Consider the following 22,338-nt stretch of genomic DNA (forward strand, 5'->3'; position numbering starts at 1 on the left):
GACATCTTTCTCTATTAAATATATAGAGTTAGGGGAGAAAATCTCAACAACAAATTCTAACAGGAGGGAAATGCTTTCACCTCTATGGAAAATAAGAAAATTCCAATAAGTAATCTTTTAAAATAATCATCTATTGACATCCTTTTTTGCCAATTTCTTTGGCCCATCAATCCAATGGTCCGAAACCAAAAAGAGTCTTCTTTGAAAGTGATCTATTTGCATAACATGTTTTCCATTAACCACAGGATATATGAATTCTCTCAAAGAATAATTAATAGGAAAATTCTCATCATACGTTGTGAACTCATCTTTCGAGACTTTGGGCTTGATGGAATCATATTTATTGGGTTCCCATATTTGCATTGAACTCCAAACCATTCTTTTTCTTGAAGCACCAAACTCTAAAGATAATGCACATGGGAATTATGAAATGTTAATGGCATCATAGAATTACGATGATAAATCCATACAATGCTTCTTGGATTCTTCTGACTTGACCCAATATAATGGAGCCAATCTTCCTTGATGTTGATAAGCTTTTAGTTCATGTTGCTGACATACAATTTAATTTTTTTTCCAGGTATTCTAAAATATAAACCCTTGTCTTAAAACATAAAACCTTTTCAACATAGATTTTTCCATAATGAAATTAAAAATATTTGGTTCACTTTCAATTGAAAATTAAAACTCTGATGCATAAACTTGAACTTTGTGTGCTCCTTGTAGATTAATATCAATGGGCAGCTTGATACCAACCCAAGCAATATTAGCATGATCTCTAGAGATAACATGCTGAAATGTCCATATTTTTAGTAGCACATCTAAAAACTCTCCTTTTTTCATTTGAAGGTAGAGAAACAATAGGTTGAGGTTCACTTGAGAAAACCAAAGCTTGCATACTCTTCAACACTAAACAACTTACTTTCCGATTAGCATTCTCTAAAACTCTATGCTCTCCTATAACCTCCATCTGATTTAAATTGCAATCAAGCTATAAACTTGCAGAGGAAAACGACAAAGGTTAAGCAAGCAAAAAAAAAGTTTACTAAACTTAATGCAAAATTAACCAAAATTACTCTAAACTTGAAATTGAAAACAAAGATTAAAAAATCTAACCCAAAAAAAAGAAAATGATCTACTTCTCTTTTCTCAAGACTTCTCCAACGAAGAGTGCTCAAGAAATGATAATTTTTCAACATTACAAGCTCAAAAGATTAGTAGCGACCCTCTCTAATACCATGAAGGAAAAAAACATGGAGAATAAAAAATAACTAATCAAGAGAAGTTGTTTGGAAGTAATGTTGAGATTTGAGAAGCCAAATGAAGAGCATGCCACACCAAGATCCAAGAAGGAGACACGAGATTTCTAAGGGAAAAGTAATGAAAAACCCTCAATATTATCTAGATGGCAAAGTCTAGAGAGAGAGAATAAAATGCTACAATATGAGAAATGTAACAGAGACCTCAAATATATATAGGGGTGAGGGAGGAGTTACAAAATAACATCCAAGTCTAAGGATTGCATCTAAGATCTTTCGTGTGTGCAAAGTGCCACAATCCCATAGTAACAGGGAGATGCCTCCCCCCACTTTTGCCCAACATCTCGGAGATGGACAAACTGGGGACTTGGGGACTCCGTCCCCCCCTCCTCAACGGAGTCACTAGATCCCACTATCTCCACCGAGGATGGGGGTGTAAGGAAAATATAGATCGAATTAGGGGAGATTGAATTGATTATGCATGCAAATATTTAGTTGATTATATTATAATTCTGATATGATTCGCGTTCTTCTCTTGCAGGAGTTATTGTTGTATTGACATCAGATATATTAATCTGAACCAGTGGATTGTGAAGGAGATATATTATTTGATTTAATATTGGAGACTGGAAATATGCATTGCCAATTTTGATTGATGATATTTCAGTGTTGGAATAACATATATAAATATACAAATGAGAAGGCATGCCCATGTAGGGGCATGACTCTAAACAGCTCATGACCCTATGTGGTCATGCCTCTTGATCAAACATTGCCGATAATACAAGTTTGGTTGGCAGATTACAATTAACCGTTGAAACACAATATGGACGATGTTGACTTGCCTGATATGTAGTTTAATTAACATTTGCAAGAAACTGATGATGATTGGTGATTTTGACATTAGAAAGATGAAAGGTTTATATCTATAAATATATTCAACCAATACATTATAATTTGACCTATCATCAATTTTTATATTGAATTTACTTGTAAAGTCTTTTCTTCAATTTACTATAATGCTAATAATTTCAACACTCCCTCTTTAGCAAGGAGGGAATTGAAGCAGATGTAATACAAGATTAAACACCACCATAAGTGTGGTCTATTAAGTTATGGTGCCCGACAAAATCTGGCCCAAAAGAACCATGATGGTTATTAAGTTGTCTGACAAAATCCGGCCTAAAGAACCATGATAACACTTTTGCTCCCACACAATTTGATGTTTAGAAGATTGATCAACTATTAATAAGGTCGTCACCTTACAATAGTGATCTTACACATATGAAAGATCACCACCTTTCATTATACAAGTTTGCAAACAATCTAATTTTCAATTATTCATGAATATATTCACTTACAAATATATTTAAAAATTTGTCATATCAAGTTTACCTCTGAAGTACTCTATTTTCAACCTTGCAAGAGGCTTGGTGAAAATGTCAACATTTTGCTCATTAGTGCTGATATAAATCAGCTTGATAACATTTTTGTCAACCATGTCTCTTATGTAGTGGTAAGGAGTCTTGATGTGCTTTGATCGATTGTGTTAGACAGGATTAGCAGAATGTTTGATGCAGCTCTAGTTATCACAATGAGTCACTGTGGGACTTAGTTGCTTTCCAAAGAGTCCAAATAATAGCTTTCTCAGCCATACTGCTTCACGAGCTCCCATGGAGGCTGCCATATATTTAGCTTCGGTGGAACTCAAGGCAACTCTTGGTTGTTTTCTACTAAACCAAGATATCATTGTTGATCCAAGACTAGAGCAACACCTTGTAGTACTTTTGTGGTTTATGGAACATCTAGCCCAATCAAAATCAATATATCCTTTAAGTTTAATCTCAACATCTTTGTACTTCAAACCAAGACCAATAGTGTCGCGTAGATATCTCAAGATATTTTTAACAACCATCAAATGAATCTTTTTTGGTTCACACATGAAATGTCTTAAAACATTTGTGGCATAGCATATATCAGGCCTAGTATTTACTAGATACATAAGTGATCTAATGATCACTCTATAGAGAGTGGGGTCAATAGGTGTTGAATTCACAACTTCTTCTTTTAGCTTGTGTAGATTTGTTTCCATCAGAGTTGCTAGAGGTTTGCTGTCCATCATCCCAAATCTAGTCAAGGTGTCATGAATGTGCTTCCCTTGATTTGGAAATATACGATCTTTCTTTTGACATACTTCTAGACCCAGAAAATGGTGTAGTAGGCCTAGATCCTTCATTTCAAATTCAACTATTTGAATTTTTCAATTAAGTGATCTTCACTTGTTATCAATAGGTCATCAACATATAAAACAAGTATTAACATGTCACCATTAGATATTTTGAAATATATATTAGGATCAACTTCATTTTTGGAGTATCCTAGTTTGGAGAGGTAGCTATCTATCCTTTCATACCAAGCTCATGGTGCTTGTTTGAGATCATAAAGAGCTTTCTTTAGTTTACATACATATAGATTCTTATCTTTTATAACATAACCTTCTGGTTATTCGATATATACTTATTCATTAATGACACCATTCAAAAATTTGGTCTTGACATCCATTTGATGTATCTTCCATCCTTTAGATGCTGCAATTGCAATAATTGATTTTTACTGAAGTGTATCGAGCAACTGGAGCAAAGGTTTCCTCATAATCAATACCTGCCTTTTGGGAAAAACCTCGAGCAACAAATCTTGTTTTATATTTTTAAAAATTGCCATCTAAAGCATATTTGATTTGGTATAACCACTTTGATGAAACAACTGATTTGTTTGTTGGCCTAGGTACAATATCCCAAACATCACTTTGTAATATGGGTTGGTATTCTTCGACCATAACATCTTTCCATGGTTGACAAGATAGGGCTTCTTCAACAGTTGATGGTTCAAACTTTCTAAGCTTAGTTACTAGTGTAGCGTAACAAGATTTATTTCAGGTTTTCTTGCTCTCTTTGGAGATTTCATCTAGTTCAACATTGTTTTCTTCAATCATTTTTCTTACCCATAAAGGCCATTTCTTAATCTTAGAGATGTCTCTATTTTCAGTGTCTGGTTATAGTTCATTCTCTTTTGATATGTTCTCCCTCTGATTTTCAGTTTGCAGATTTTCATCTAATTTTGTGATGAGCTTATCTTCTGTACTAGTGGATAGTTTTAAAGCAGTGTTTTCTTCAAATTTGACATCTCTGTTAATTTCAACTGATCTCTGCCTAGATATATAGACTCTATACCCTTTGGTGTTTTCACTGTATCTAACAAGTATTCCTTTCTTCCCGGATGGTTCTAACTTGGTTCTATTTTCTTTAGGTATGTGAATGTAAACGAGGCAGCCAAATATTTTGAGATGACTTAGATCAGGTTTAATTCCTTTATAGACTTCTTCAGGAGTTATGTTTTCAGGATAGAGTATAGACATCTGTTGTGAATATATACAACAGTATTAGTGACCTCTACCTAGAATGAGAAGTGTAAATTTTAATCATGCAGCATGGCTTTTCCTACTTAAACAATGATTCTGTTTTTTCTTTCTACCACCCCATTTTGTCGAGGATTATAAGGTACAGTATACTCCCTCTTGATCCCAATAGAGATGCATAAGTTTTTGAAATTTTCAGAGGTATATTCACCCCCATTGTCTGATCTTAAGGTTTTTATTCTTTTTGATGTTTGATTTTCCACAATTGCTTCGAACTCTTTAAATTTTAATAGAACCTCATTTGACTCTTTGACCTTTAGAAAATAGATCTAGGTTTTCCTAGAAAAATCATCAATAAATATTATGTAGTATGAGAATCGTCTTAGAGAAAGTGTTGGCATAGGTCCATATAAATTAGTGTGGATTAGTTCCAGAACTGATTTAGACTTGTGTTCGCTAGGAGGAAAATGTCTTTTTACATTCTTTCTCAGAGCACATCCTTTACAAATGCCTATATGGTTTGAGTTTAGGTTAGGTGTTCCAGTGGTGATTTTTGCTACATTTGGTAGCGTACTGAATCTAATATGTCCGAGCCTTCTATGCCATGTTTCATTAGGATTTGTCACTTTGTGATGTAGGGCTTGTTTTTGAGTGTTACACAATTTATATAGGTTTCCATCTCTACTCCCTATGGTGATAGCATTCTTGAGTTTAGCATTTTTAGATCAGTATAAAACTTTGTCTTTATTAAAGGTGACTTGATACCGTTCATCAGCAAGTTCAAAGATGGATACTAGATTCCTTTTTATGCCAGGTACAAAAAGGACATCTTTTAAGTTTAGAGTAACCCCAGTTTTTAGTTGTATAGAATCGGTCCCAATTCTTTTACTAGATAGGTGGCGTTATCTCCTATGTTGACTCCTTTAGTGGTATAACTTCCAAAAGTTTCAAACTTATCTTTGAATCCTGTTATGTGACAGGATGCACCACTGTCTATTATTCACATATTTTCGTTGGATTTCATCTCACTTGATAGAGCTGAGTAGAATAACAAATTTTCTTCCTTTTTTCTTTTGGCTAAGGAGGCTAGAATCTTTTCCCTTTCTAGACAATTCTGAAGGTATGTCCGAATTTCTCACACTTATAACATTGAACTTTGGAGAGATCATTTCTTTTGTAATTATTGTTTCCTTTTCGTTTATCATTTTTCTTTCCTTTGAATTTTCTCATCTTCCCTCTGATATTAGAGACTGAGAAGAGAATTTGATTTTCTCCCTCTTGATTTGAAATGATCCCTCTAGAAATTAGTCTTGATTCTTCTGAGGTGCAATCATTTTTAAGTTGATCAAAAGTTGGTGTTGACGGTTTGTTGACGACTTGGATGAATGCTTCCCAAGATATAGGTAATCCTGTAAGTGCTATTATTGATAATTCTTGATTTTCTACTTTGTTTCCAATAGAAGATAGTTGATTGATTATTTCAAAAATTCTTCCAAAGTAGGGTGAGATTGACTCTCCTTTATTCATTTCTATGTTCATAAGTTGATTTTTCAATGTAAGCAGTGTACTTGAGTTGTTGATCTCAAATGTATCCTTGATTGCTTTAAATACTTCAAATGCTTTCTCGAGATTTGATATGGAAGGAAGAATATGATCTTTTACTAAATCAACAATGATCTTTCTAGCTTTGCATTTCATCTTTTCCAACTCGCCTTTTCTGCCTCGTCTTCAGGTATTGAAATCTCTGATTCAATGAATGATTCTAATTCTAATTCTTCAAGGATTGTTAAAATTTGAATTTTCCATGAGAAAAAAATTGTTGCTCCTTCAAGTCTATCCTCAACTCTAACATTATTTGACATGATGTCACTTTTATTTTAGGAAATTAGTCTAGTAATCTCTCTACCAATTTGGCTCTGATACCATGTAAAGAAAATCTTGATTGAATTGGTGGAGATTGAACTAATTATGCCTGCAAATATTTAGTTGATTATAATATAATTTTGATATGATTTGTGTTCTTCTTTTGCTGGAGTTATTGTCATAGTTGGAAAATTCGGACTCCACAACAACTCGCCAAGCCTCCCAAAAGTTTAATCAGGAAAAATTCGGCCATTTAAAAAAAAAACCTCGGGAACCTAAAAAAACGGCTGAAATTTAATTAAAAATACTTTTGTTTTTGGCAAATTTAATGAGAAGATGCATCTAATAAGTTAATTAAAAAGAACACCAAAGAAACAAGACTCTAGAATGCACCAATGCAACTGGCATTGCAAAAAATCAAATTTTTTGCTCTAGATTGCTGGGCCATTGTGCAGACGGCTTTTTTTTTCTGCTGTTCCGTGAGTTTTTTTTAAAATCGGCGAGTAATTGACAATTTTTTGCCTCCCACCAAATAAATCATTTTTGCGAGTTCTCTGAGCATAAACTCGGCGAGTGTTGGAAACTCGTCGATTACTCAACGATTGTTCCAACTATGGTTACTGTTGTATTGACAACAGATATATAATTTGAACCAATGGACCGTGAAGGAGATATATTATTTGATTTAATACTGTAGACTGGAAATATGCATTGCTAGTTTTGATTGATGATATTTCAATGTTGGAATAACATATATAAATATACAAATGAGAAGGCATGCCCATCTAGGGGCATGACCCTACGTGGCTCATGCCATGTTGAGTCATGACCCTACGTGGTCATGTCTCTTGATCAAACACTGCTGATAATACAAGTTTGGGCGAAAGATTACAATTAATTGCCGAGATGCAATATGGTTGATGTTGACTTGCTTGATATGTAGTTTAATTAACATTTGCAAGCAACCGATGATGATCGATGATTTTGACATTAGAAAGATGAAAGGTTTATATATATATATTCAACCACTACATTATAATTTGATTTATCATCAAAATTCATATTGAATTTACTTGTAAAGTCTTTGCTTCAATTTACTATAATGCTAATATTCTCAACAGGGGGGACGTCTCGATGTTGACTATTTGTTGATTTGACTATTTATGTTCAATGTTCGATGTTCCAATTCAATGCAATGTTCAAGTATTTACTTTTTTACATCTTTATATGCTATATTATTAAACATCTTTTCATAACTAGCATTTTAGGTTCCATATGTATAGTATATACTATATACAACCCCCCTTGTCCCCCGTCATTGTCCTCCCGCTGTCCCCAAATTAAGGCCCTCTGTACCCCCACCTCAGAAGCTTGTCCCCCCTATAGATAAATAATAGCTTTGGTCAGATACAAGGATAATGATTGTATTGATTATATACATATGTGCATGTATTTATGTATGCCAATTCACTATGTCAACGTACATACACACATATACTGTTCTTGTGCTCAATTAGATTCATCATTTCATACACCTTGGAGACAAGCAATTATCCTTGCATTAAATCGAATCTCTATATATCAAATTAAGTATATTGAAATCTGTATTAACAGATTATAATATTATTTTTCATGTCTCGGTGTAGATCGAGTGACAATCTCATGCATAGAATTGATCAAGTAACAATCGAGCATATTCATATTGGATCGTAATTTGGATCGAGCAAATGATCCATTCAAGTTTATGCAGACTAATAGCATTTGTTTATTGCAAATCAAACCTGATTAGCACTGGGACTCTTGGAGTTGTTTGGAATCCTTGTGTCGCGTCATGAGTGGACATGTCCTCTCATGGTATGTCCCATAAGACACTTATATATACCACCGATATCCAAGAGAAAAGCATCAAAATTGATAAATGCTCTCTCAAGTACAGATCGGTGATTTCAGACTTGAAGATAAAATCAAATATTCAGATTTGAACATATATTTCATTTCCATTGTAATTCAGATTCATTCGAGAACCAGTCTGATCATAACCTGCAAATTCAAACAAGAAATTAGCACTCTACAATCTGCAAATTGTTAATACTATACCAGCCTAATAAGAAGTTTAATTTACATTTACATGGTACCAGAGCCTTGCTAAGGAAGATCCAAATTAAACTTGAGATATCAGATTACTCACCTTGATATTGCAGTCCCATTTATTCTTCAAAATGTCAAACATGAACAGATTATGATGCAAACAACTTCACATCATGGAAGTTAAGGGTTATGATGATACTAAAATAGAATAAGTTGGACCAATTTGTGAAAAATAAGAACATAAAACTTGAGAATGTACCAAAAAAATCTTAATGGATTGAGAATAACGAAAAAGCCATGAAACTAATAGTAAATGTTGTTAGGGACCACATAGTACCTATATTGGCAAAATAGGAAATTACATACCTTATGTTCAAAACCCTTGAGAGTACATTTGAAATAAATAACACTGGCAGAACCCTTGCACTAAAGAGGCAAATGAATCACATAAGCATAGACAAAGGAGAATCTGTCAATGCATTCTTCATGAGAATAACTAAGCTGAGGGATCAATTGTCAATGGTTGGGTATGAAATTCATGGGAGTCATTTAAGGAATAATTGCAAGATCAAAACTTCCAAAATTGGATGGGTTAAGATCTAGCTGCCTACAAGAAGCAGCTAGATAGATGTCAAAATGTAATGTCCCTTTTTTTCGAACCCTTGGAATAACAGGACAAATGATTGTCTTCTCTTTCTCTTATCTTCTCTATCTTTATTTATGAACTTTGAGTTTTCACCAAAGGAGTTAAAAGGACTTAATTTGCAAGACTGGTCTGCATCAAGAATGTATAGATCAAATATTCTTAGATATATTTTCAGATCTTTTATCACTATAGATCACAGTCCTTTCTTTTTTTTTATGATCATGTGCTCAGCTTGGGGAAATAGATGACCAATAGTCTACAAAATATCTCTATAATAGTGTCTCCAAATAATTATAATTCTGATATGATTTCTGAAATGATAATAAAAATAAGTGGTGATAACCCTCAATCTTTCACGGGTATTTATATTTATATATTTGTCAGTTGCAATATCTTTTACCTGTTATCATATGCTTACAACATATATATGCTCCTCAGGCTCTTGCCAGATTCCAATGTTCTTGTATTCTTTAATTCCTTCTTATCTCTAATAGAATATAAATCCCTTACTGAGATAATGTCAATTTGGGATTCACTGGCTGCACTCTGGAAAATGATTAATTCTGGCCTCTCTCACGTCTATTGTTCCCAGCTATATTTCCCTTTCTAAATGTTGTCCGAGTATCAGTCGAAAATAAGAAAGAAAGTGTTTGGTGCTTTCTCCTAGTGACTGTTCAGATCTGCCCGTGCAATTAGTTCTGTCCGAGTACTATGCCACTGCGTTTGGTGATTCCCACGCTAAGTTATGTTTGACATTGAAGTATAATTAAGAGTCTTTTTCCTATTTTATGGTGTTCCCTTTAATCCATGCCCATATATCTATGATACTTGATTTGATCCCTTATTAATAGGATGAAACACTAAACTTGCCAAAAGTCGTGTGCTTTCATACTTTATTCCCATATCTTTTAATATTATGAATATCGTGTGTTCTTGGCTAATAATTCTTCTCAATTCTAACTTCCTATAATTTCGGCTTTTCTTACAAATTCGGGCCCTTTTTTGCAATGTCTCTGGAATTTGTGTTCAATGTTATATTGTTATTCCCTTTATTGCTGAATATTATAACATACTTTTCTTTCTTTGATGATTTTCACCGTTTCTATAATATCTGCATGAATTTTCCATTATTTTCTAATATATATTTCATTATTATAATTATTTACAATTAACTATTTAATTTATTATGATTATTATCATTTTAATTTTCTTATTATATTATATTCATTTGTACTCTTGTATTGTCTTAATTTTAATAAATTATTATTTTTATTATTATATATTTAATTATTATTATTTCTTTTTGTTTAATGTTTTATCAATCGATATAATGTTATATCCATTTGATATAGGATCAAAATAAATGATATATATATAATATTTGTTTATTTTACTCTATCAATGAAATCATAATTATAAATTATATTTATTGATTTATTTATTTTATATTAACTTTACTATAAAAATCGATCTAGGAAATGGGGACATTACACAAAAGGAAACAAACAAAAACCCATAGATGAGGATATCCATGTCCTAAACACAAACTCTCAAAAGAAAGGCAAGAAGAAGAATTTCAAAATAAATAGAAATTTTAATGGAAAGTATTCATCCAGACAAAGGAAAGATTTTTCTGAAGTTTAATGTTTTAGATGTGATCAATATGGACACTATGCTGTCAAATGCCTTGACAGGATAAAGAAACAAGCATCTTTTGCTAAGGTTGGAAAAACAAATATGGAAGATGATTATGAGAAGTTTGTATTCTACTCAACACTATCAAATCATGTATTAAACAAATTTAACACTTGGGTTATTGATAGTGGGTCATCAAGATACATCATGGGATTTAGAGAACCCCTAGACTCTTTGGTGGAAGAAATTGATGAAGTAACCATAGGGGATGATTTTGCACATCCAGTAAAAGGGGTGGGAATTTGTAACATCAAATTGGAATCACATATCATTATTCAACTAAAAGATGTACTCTTTGTACTAGGAATTAGGAGAAATCTAGTATCCATATCTACCCTCGAAGATAATGGATATACGGTCACCTTCATGGATGGTAAAGTTGAACTCTGCATATAAGAAAGTTAAAACCATAGGTATAAGACAAGGATACTTGTACAAACTTTGCACTGAAACAAAACAAGGCCTCATCCATGAGACTTTTGACTCTAATGAGATTTGGCATCGAAGATTAGGGCATATTCACACCTTGATAACAAAACTCCTGAAGAGGCTTTTACTGGCATAAAACCTCACTCAAGCCATCTAAAGATATTTGGTTGTCTTGTGTATATTCATGTGCCTAAAGAGTAGGTCAAAATCAAAATCCTTTTGGGAGGAAAGGAATTTTTGTAGGCTACAGTGAAACCTCAAAGCGCACAAGATATACATACCTGGAGAAAGACAAATAGAACTGAGCAAAGATGTCATCTTTGAGGAAGACATTGCCTTCAAAAGGGCAAAGAGCTCAAATGGGTTACAAATTCAGGATTCACCTAAAAACATGGAGGAAGACCCTACTTCTGAGTTTCAGAGGGAGTACCTAGAAGAAACCTCAAACGAAAACCAAGCTGGTCCTTAGAATCAAAGAGAGCATCAAGAGGAAAATCAAAATAGTAACAGCAAGTAAAAACCACTTTTGGCTAGAAAAATTGCAAAGCTCTATATTAGATTTTGCACTACCAGTTTATAAATGTCTGATTCGTTATGACAGGTACGAACTGCTGTTAATGAGAAGGGTTTAATTCAAACTTTAATACACATCTGCACTGATATTAATATGATGCTTATATTACTTGAGTTTGGTTGATGAAGATGATTTCAAAATAACAAAGTTCTTATATTAACTGCAATGCCAATACTGTAGAATGTGATCTTTCCCACATTTATGATTTCGATATGTTCAAGATCAAGCACCGAACATGATACATATATTGTCAAAGGGGGTGCCTATGTGAATAAGCATGTCTCCTTATGGAGACATGTGTTACATCCCAATTTTTGACCTAATTTAAAATATAGTCGTTGAGGTTCCCATGAAGTCAGTTGGCAGCTTAATTTGTTATGGTCTTGTGAAAATGGTAAGATGGGTAGTCATTATAATTTCAAAATGAAGATAACAAGTTAGTTGATCATTTGTCACGAAATCATGGAATTGAGAAGATGGTTAACCGTTGTGATTAATTATGATTAAATAATTTATTATGATAATATAATTTAACTGCGGAGAACTTTCTTGCAGGAAACATGCCAAAGGGGTGGAAGCATTGTTAGAAAAGAATTAGGCACATGAGCATCGCCATCACTGGGTTGATGGGTTGAAAACCTAGTGACTTGAAACAGGATACATCTGTGGGACCCGCATGAGCTATTTAAATTAATAAATTGAGAAACATTAAATAATTGAGTTAAAATATAATACATACATTTAGAAATTGTTTATTAATTTTTTATCTTATCATTATAATAAACACTTACATACGAACACAAATATAAAAATGAAATGACACCAATAAATTATAATAATATAATCTAATGATGTCACCTCATCAATAGACTTGTGTGAACGTATATAAGAATGTACTATAATAATAAAATAAAAATTATAACTCTTCAACTCCTCATTTCTTTTCCCTTTTTATTTCTCTTCTTTTCAAATCGAATTAATGTTTGAATTTGATTGGACATCTTGAGAAACCGATGGAAGCTAAGAAGTCACGACTCATTCTTTTATGTGAACCTAGAATGGAGTTGGATTCATTCTCATCGGGCCTTATGTCACTGCGGCGGCCAAATCAAATATTATATGTCTACCACTTAAATCGATGGGTCCTTGTTTTTCATTGTAACTATCATCGCTACCTTCATCTTGATCTTGCTCATAATCGAGTGGGGAGGAGATCAAGTTAAATGCGGTGGGATTTATTAGCAAGAGATCGATTTTCATAATATTTACTAGGTGTCGCAGCTTTGCTATCATTCCATCAGACTTGTGTAAGCTTTGCTATTATTAGCTTTACCTCAATGGGCATACTGGGTAGTAAATTCCTGTCTTTATCTATTTGTACAATGGCAACTCATGATTGTAGTTTTGTTCTGGAGATACTCCCATCATACCACAGTCGTTTTGATTGTAATCCATCCAATTCTTAGTTTATTTCTATTTATTTGTGTAACCTGCTTCAAGTGCCGCGAGCCAATATTGGGGCTTCATAATTGAAAGGCTTTTAATTATATTTCAGCAAGAGCAAGAACCAAATATTGCAATCATTCTCTATCACAAGGAGGCGGTGATTAGGTCATGCATTCTCTTAAATACTCTTTCAAAATTTGATATAAGATGTGATTCCCTAAAAGCTAGAGAAGGAGATCTTTAATCTAGACCTTGTAGAAGTATCTTTTGTTCCTCACGATGACTGCACATAAGCTTAAGTATTGAATAACAAGTTATAAATCAGAATATTGATTCCCTAATAGAATATGGATTTTATATTAGAACTTAGTTTAAAAGGAAGTCATATTAGTGCAAGCTTATACAAAAGTATTTTCCATATGCCTCTGAGATAAGGGATAATACTCTCAAGAAGAACTAGTAAATAATTTACAAAGCAATTTTAATCTTTGCTAAGCCATAGAAACAGGTCGGGCGCACTGCATTGGCTGTGAATATAAAATGTTTGTACTCATATGAAAGACGAGTATTATGAATCTTTTGTTGAGGCCAAGGAAAACATAGTATGGATCCATAATATACCAATGGATATTATAATTAAACAATCAAATTCTGGAATCTTTAAAGAACATAATCATGTAATCACAGATTGTGAAATGTTGGATGCATGTTATCTTCTTGTATAATTGATAGAACCAGTTGTTCTGAGAATTCCGAACACCTGGGACTCACTTGGCTGTGTAGCGAAGGAAATGGGTGATGAGGTGAGAGAAAGGAATCTACAATAACATGAAACCGTAATTAGTTATGAAATATCAATGTTTATCATTTTAATATGAATTATTTAATAGCTCATGCATGATTCCGTTTAATGTAATCTCCTGTTGTCAAGTCAAGTGGTATGGTTAGATACTAGGTTGCTTAGTTGATGACAAGATGGTCCCTGTCTATTGCGGGTAGGGAGGGCCTTTCTCGTTAGAGATTGTGTGGAGATAAAATTGAGGTCCGAGGGTTAAGCCCTTGACAATATTTCACCTCTCCCCAAGTTGTCAAACGTACAACAGACACAGATAAGCTATACATTCCATTGGTTACTAGAAACAGGTATTTTTACTTTTATGATGTATATGCAAGATGAAGGTAAGATTAATTGAGTTATTTCATCGTTACAGTTATTTTACACTTAGATGCGAGAGAGATTTACGGATTGACTTACATTTATATGAATAATGAATATGAGCATATTTTCTAATCTTGAGTTATTGCCACAGTTAAGCAATTGGAAGGAAAGGAATGATACAATGGTATTTGAAGCCCTAATTTGATACCATGGTATCTGATGCCCTAAATGATCCAATGGAGATTGAAGCCCTAAGTGATACTGGGGTATCTGAAGTCCTAAGTGATACAGTGGTAACTGATGCTCTAATTGATACAGTGGTTTGTGATGCCCTAATTTTATGTAGTGGTATTTAATAGTAATCATCATTGGATTTTGATATAGCAGTATTGAATGATAGTCGTTATAGTGGTATTTGTGGACTGATTTGAGTGATTGCAAAAACATCCCTACAATGATTTATCGATTCAATTTTTATGGTATGTGGATTTTAATTTCTATAGTAAATTCATTTGATGATGTTTTAAGTTCTTAGCTAAGAAATTTTGTTTAACTGTTTTTAACGGTAAATCTCTTTCACATGAACATGATGGTTTTAACTGTCTTCCTATGAAATTGAAATAATAATTGAATTTCTCAAGTATGTTAGTTGTTAATTAAGACTCGGGAAAATTGGTTATTACAACACATCTATCCACATAGACACCCGATCAGTGTCTAAATACATAATCACTCGTTAATACAAAACAATTTGTTAAGAATAATATAAACATGTTTGTTTATCAAAGATTGATAACAACCCAATGCAAAACAAGATCGATCATTGTAAGAATCGATCAAGTCTGGTATCCAATCCACTTATAATATGCACAGTTATCATCATGATATTTACGTATGTGTATATACATCAGTATTACATACTGATGTGTATACATACACATAAGTGTCATGATACTAATCAGAGATACATTGTTTGACTGAAGCTATATACTCAAAAAAAATGATTGAGGAAGCTGAGAACTTTGCAGCACCCAAAGGAACCTTCAGAGAAAGTAAGAGGCCTAACAGATTCTCAAGCTATGCAGCCTTAATGGGCAAAATCATGAACTCATAACCTACTAGCGTAACAAAAGCTCTCAAACATCAAGTATGGAAAGATGACATGAAGCTGAAAACTTTGCAGCACCCAAAGGAACCTGTAGAGAAAGTAAGAGGCCTCACAAATTCTCAAGCTATGTGGCCTTAATGAGTGAAATCATGAACTCATAATCTACTAGTGTAATAGAAGCTCTCAAACATCAAGTATGGAAAGATGCCATGACAGAAGAGTATCAATCCATTTTGAAGAATAACGTATGGGATATAGTACCTAGACCTAAAGAGAAATATGTTGTCTTTTCCAAGAGACTCTTCAAAATCAAACATGCCGCAGATGACAGTATAGAGAAACTCAAAGCACGTTTTCTTGTTAGAGGGTTCTCTCAAAAGGGTGGTATTAACTATGAGGAGACATTTGCACTTGTTGCCTGATATACTTCATTTAGAGCAGTTATTGCTATTGTAGAAGATAAAGGTTGGAAGATTTACCAAATGGATGTGAAAATTGCATTCTTGAATGGGACTATCGAAGAAGTCTACTTAGAACAACTTGAAGGTTTTGTGGTTCATAATGTAGCATCACATGTATGCAATTGAAGAAAGCCCTATACAGATTCAAATAGGCTCCTTCAGTCTGGTATGAAAGAATCAACAACTATCTTATGGGACTCAGTTTACAAAGAATGATCAGACCCAAATCTTTATTTTAAAATTAGCAAAGGTGATATGTTAATACTAATCCTATATGTTGATGATCTACTAATTACAAGAGACGATCACCTTATTATTCAATGTAAGGACTTGGGCTCTAAATTTGACATGGACTTGGGCATTTTACACTACTTCTTAGGTTTGGAAGTTTGGCAGAAACTTGATGGTATGTTAAATTGTAGACCGATGTCCACACCCATGGAAACCAACTTACATAAGTTAAAAGATGCAGCAATAGAATCTAGATTTGCAAATCCTACTTTTTATAGACAAATTATTGGATCACTGATATACTTGGTTAACATTCGACTAGATATGTTATGCACTGAATACTTTGAGTCATTTAATGTGTGAACCATGAGAAATACACCTCGTTGTTGCAAAACATATATTGAGGTACCTTCAAGGTACTATTGGATATGGTCTCAAATATGGAAAAGTTGACCTAGATCTACATGGATACTTTGATTCAGATTGGGTTCAAAGTGTGACTGATGGAAAAAGCATATTATGATGTTTCAGTTTTGAATCAGCTACGGTTTATTGGATAAACAGTAAACAATCTTCAAAAGCACAAAGTTCTACAAAAGCCGAATACATTGCAGCCTCTATGGGAGCTAGAGAAGCATATGGCTTAGAAAGTTAAATGTATGACTATTTGGCGAGCTCTTGAAATCTTCTACTATCCATTGCGATAATCAAAGTTGTATTAAGCTCTCAGTGAATCCAGTGTTCCATGATCAATCTATGCATATAGAGTTTCCTTACCACTATGTAATAGATATGGTAGAAAGGAATGTGATCTATTTAGAGTATATTAATACAAACAATCAAGTAATAAACTTTCTCACCAAGCCTCTCTCCAAAGTTAAAGTTGAACACTTCAGAAAGACACTTGGTATGATTAAAATGTAAGTTATTGAGACTAAGTCTCAAAATCATTTTTTGTTCATATATATATTTAAAAGATGTTTAATGTATAAATTTTTGTCGTGTGTGTGACTCTATGACTTTATGGGACCCATGTGTACATTATTGAAAGGTGATGATCTTTCAAATAATATACACTTGTATTCAACATTGTAAGGTGACAACTTTACAATGTTCACTATCATGATGAATATCATGTGACTTGATATTCACAAACATGTCATGATAGTTAGTATCTCTTGGACATTTTGATAGATATCATGTGACTTGATATTAGTTGCAGATCATTATGTTCTTTATGAGATAATCATGGTGGATATTATGTGACATAATATCCATGGACATGCCATGACATGTTATGGTAGACATCATGAGACTTGATGTCAGTGCACATACCATAACTAGGATATGAAAAGAATGTCATGTGACTTGATGTTCCTTATATCCTTTGATATCACGAGTTAGGTGATATATCCATTGATATATATACTTGATTATTTTTCCTAGCTAAGAGGGAGTGTTGATATATAATAGCTTCGGTCAGATACAAGGATAATGATTGTATTGACTATATACATATGTGCATGCATGTATGTGTGTCAGTTAACTATGTGAATTGGCATACATGCATACATGCACACATACACAGTTCTTGTGCTCAATTAGAATCATCATTTTATACACCTTTGAGACAAGCAATTATCCTTGCATTGAATTGAAACTCTATATATCAAATTAAGTATACTGAAATCTGTATTAGGTTATAACAGATTATAATATTATTCTTCATCTCTTGGTGCAGATCGAGTGATAATCTCATGCATAGAATCGATCAAGTAATGATCGAACTTATTCGTATTGAATCATATTTTGGATCGATCAATTGATCCATTCACGTTTATGCATATTGATGACTTTCCTAAAAGCATTTGTTTATTACAAATCAAACTTGATTAGCATCAGGACTCTTGGAGTTGTTAGGAATCCTTGTGTGTCTTTGTGAAAGGACATGTCATGAGCGGACACATCCTCTCATGTCATGTCCTATAAGACACTTATATACGGATCTATATCCAAGAGAAAAGCATCAAAATTGATAAATGCTTTCTCAAGTATGGATTGGTGACTTCAGACTTGAAGATAAAATCAAATATTCAGATTTGAACATATGTTTAATTGCCATTGTAATTCAGATTCATTCTGGAACCAGTCTGATCATAACCTGCAAATTCAAATAAGAAATTAGTACTCTACAATCTGCAGATTGCTAATATTATACATGTCTGATAAGAAGTTTGACATACATTTACACCCATGTTCTGCCGTCCCCCCATCCCCCAGGGCAGTGTAACTATGCACAATTCTTGTAAGGAGGAATAGTAATATTTCAGATATATGGAATAATTCAATAAAGAAAATGATGTATGAGAACTCAAATAGGGCAAAGAACATGGAGGGATTCCTTGGGATATTCCTACAGGAGACAAATAGAAAAAAATAACTTTACCAAGTAAAGATTAATCCCTTAGGCTCCTCAACATTGCTGTCAAAAAGAGTAAGTAAAAATGAAGAGTTAGGATGTGTTATAAGATTTGTTAGGCTTTCGTGGGGCCCTTTATGCATTCGAGTTTGGCTGTGGACATTGATTCCCCAAAAATACTATTTTTAAATTTAAATCAAAATTTTCCCTGTTGACCTCCCCAACATCACAATTGATGCTGGTGGTGCTATGGAGGGGTGTTTTTGTTAACTCCCTACATCTTGGGGATATCTCCATCCTGGAAAAGGGAGTATTTCTGGGGGGATGTGCCAAACATTGCTTGAAATGCGTTTGTAATGGTGCTAAAAATTGGACTCTCATGCCACTACACTCTGCTACAATCTATTCACAGAATGCTAACAATTTTTTGTGGTCTATTATCTTTGTTACACAAACAAATTTTGGTTACAAGGAGACAAATTACAGGAGGGAAGAATTGATACTAAAAAATAAGTTTTTGTTCCTTGCTTATATTTTTCCTTTTGTGTGCATACATCTCTCTAAATTTTTTCTGTAATAAATGTTTTTAAATTCTTGAAGGCAAGAAACACACTTACTAAATTTGACATCCATCTCAATATATTCTGTAGTTTTGAAGCTGTCTAAGTCACATTTGCTTTACAATTTAAAACTGTTTTATGTTCAGGAATTTCGCTAAGCGGCAACTTACATGGTTTCGCAATGAACCATTATACTATTGGCTTGATGCTTCTCGACCTCTGGTTAGAATACTACTCTTTCTTTTCATGATGCTTTAATTGACATCTATATTTGCATAGGGCAATCTCTTGATAGAATATATGTAATACATGAGCTCAGCTATTTTAGTTTTTTACTGTGTGAATTTGTGACCTTCAACATCCAACTTTCTAACTGATATGTTGAATTTAAGTCGCTATAAAGTTATGAACAGTTTAGTGCCCAGTGATGGGCAATACTTTAGTTGGTAATGTATCATCTTTGTCTGGAATTTATTTGATTCTATTTGAAGGAGAAATGGATAGGGTCATGCCTTTTTGTATACTCATGACATCACATGAATTATTTTTATAGTTAACTTTTTGTGAAAGTACATTTCATTTAACTATTTGTAATGAGAGTCACACAAGTACCTTTGAAATCGCAACAAGTTGTGTTAAAGTGAAAAAAGAAATGATCTTTCAATGCCACATATACTCACTGCTATTGGAACCTTCTTAATTACTAGTTTCTTTTCTCTAGTTCATGTAAGAGGATTGTTAATCTTGTTTGAAGTTTAAATAGAAACTTTAACAAAATTGAACATTAAGCTTAAAAATGCTTTAAAATGTTCCTTTTGAATCTAGAAGATTAATAAATTTAGTGAGAATGTCTTATTGAGTACCAATCGATTGCTGCCAAATTGTCAGGAGATTTCTTTTGTATAGATGTTGTTACAAGACCTGAAGAACATACTGCTATGATGGCTTAGCTATGGGAGAAAAACAACCCTAGGAAATACTCTCTATGTTCTAATGGCATTGCACTGGGAATATTTTTGCCCTCCTATATCTAAATAATGTAGCTTCTTTTAGTTACATTTGTCACATAAATGATATGCTGCAATTTATTTAGCTGTTTTTTTCTATCCTGTGTCATCACTTCGCTTCAAACCATGGAACAATCTCCAACAAGGTAACAGACACTTTAGACCTCCAACATACCAAACACTGGAAATTGAAAAGTGAATTGCTATAGTGGAAGCCAAATCAAATGGCCTTTAGAAATTCTCTCAAAACAAGACATTATTCAACTCTCTGGCTGTATACAGGAACATTAACTCGAACTGTGCGTATTCACCTCTTTTATCAGTAATACATCATTGTGGAAAGTGGAATGTTGCTTAGGCAAGTAAATGATTCACCCACTATTGCTTACATCTTTTGGAGGCCAAAACTTTTTATATGAACTTGAAATTAGGTGCTGTTTTTTTAAAGTTTCACTGCATTTTTTGAGTTCTATTGGAATATGCAATCAAATGCAACTTTTGATTTAATTTGCCCACTTATATTGCCCCCACAATATGATTGCAGTTTTTAGACTCTAAATGAGCTAAATTAAACTTGGAAGTTATCTTATTTGCTAATGAAGATTTTGGGATGCCTCGTACAATTCTAAAACATATAGAAGCGTCGAAAAAATGGCTAATCTCTAAAACAACTCTGCACCTGATTTGACTGTGACTTCACAAATGGGCTTCCCAGCACACAACGCTAGCTGGAACAATGTGACTTTAATGGTCCAAATGGTAACTTGGTTTGATTTTTTGGATCACTTGTATAGCCAATTATTTCCCTTCTTACCTTCAATGAAACAATAACTGATAATTGGAAATGCACTTCTAAGTTTATGTGAAAACTTTGATTTTGTAGACAGGAAATTTTGGAGAAGTAAAACTTATGCAATTTGCAACTGTTACTATACGTAGAACACAATTGTGCTTTCCATTTTGCCACTACAAAAGTAATATTGTTTAGTACTGGGTAAGTTTTCATTCATTCTGCAGAGTTTTATCTTTCTATAAAGATGCCACTTTGGCCTTGATAAATCCATCATTTACTGCCGCAGTTTTATTGTAATAGATTATGTTATACCATCTAGACATGTATACATACAATGTACAACTGCATATACATATAAAGAGAGAGATGTATTGATGCATGCATGTAGTATGTGTTCCTTCTAAATCGATGGGAAGAATATGAAATGGATGTACTATAGTTTGTGGCAATAACTTGAAGGCTGTTTTATTTTTACAAAAACTAAGTTTTTAATTCAAAGTAGAACCTAAATGATTTATGAGTGCAGGAAAATCTAGTGAATTTCATTGCGGGTGCATACTTTGATTCATTTGATGCATCAACTTACGAATCACTTAGAATAGTTAAAAGCAATAGTCACAAGGAGGCTAAAGACTTGAAACAGTATCAAGCTCAAAACAGGTATTCCTATTTACAGTATTTTTTTTAATAATACTACGAGTGATAAATTATTACAGATCTCCATTGGTTGAATTTTACATTACATTGATGTGAGTTAGGATTTTGGATCTGATACTGTATGGTATCAATGGCAGGTACTTTGTCAACTCAATGGATTGTGCTTCTGTTTTAAACTGGATAAGGTCAACCCAAAGTGGGAGGAACTAGCCAAGCTTGCTTTTCTTGATCAACATCCGTCACTGAATAAACTCCTTTAAAATGCATTTTTACTATGTCCTTTGTTAGGATATTCTTAATTTACTCAAGATTCAAATCTCTATCAGAAAAGCATTAAAAAATTGGAGGCATTAAATAGTTTTGTAAAGAAATGGGATAACCATTCTTGATGTTCTGATGTATAAATGCCTCCGCATTTTTTATGCTTAAGTTGCCCATTTTTTAATTTAAACTAGGGCCACTTTGAAAAAGAGTAATAAAATACAAAGAAATGGTATTTGCAATAGATACAAATAATTCTTTATTCTT

At 33.2% G+C, this 22,338-nt stretch overlaps 1 protein-coding gene across 3 annotated transcripts in view; it reads left to right on the forward strand.

Annotated features, from left to right (window-relative positions):
- IPT9 (isopentenyltransferase 9) overlaps window positions 1–22,338 on the forward strand; it is a 107,275-nt gene that overhangs the window by 83,960 nt on the left and 977 nt on the right. The window contains exons 9-13 of one of the 3 annotated variants that reach the window (XR_016354218.1): window positions 19,500–19,575; window positions 20,905–21,119; window positions 21,244–21,354; window positions 21,680–21,813; window positions 21,948–22,326. Coding sequence is in view for 2 of the 3 variants with exons in the window: in XM_089793562.1 (XP_089649688.1) it covers window positions 19,500–19,575; window positions 21,680–21,813; window positions 21,948–22,020 (283 nt within the window). In the remaining variant the exon portion in view is untranslated. Of the gene's footprint in view, window positions 1–19,499; window positions 19,576–20,904; window positions 21,120–21,243; window positions 21,355–21,679; window positions 21,814–21,947; window positions 22,327–22,338 lie in introns of those variants that run through there. The other 2 variants (XM_089793562.1, XM_089793563.1) reach the window with 2 other exon arrangements.

This window comes from Cupressus sempervirens, chromosome 7 (genome assembly GCF_028749045.1).
Source record: "Cupressus sempervirens isolate cs-2001-9-10 chromosome 7, ASM2874904v1, whole genome shotgun sequence".
Lineage (NCBI taxonomy): Eukaryota > Viridiplantae > Streptophyta > Pinopsida > Cupressales > Cupressaceae > Cupressus > Cupressus sempervirens.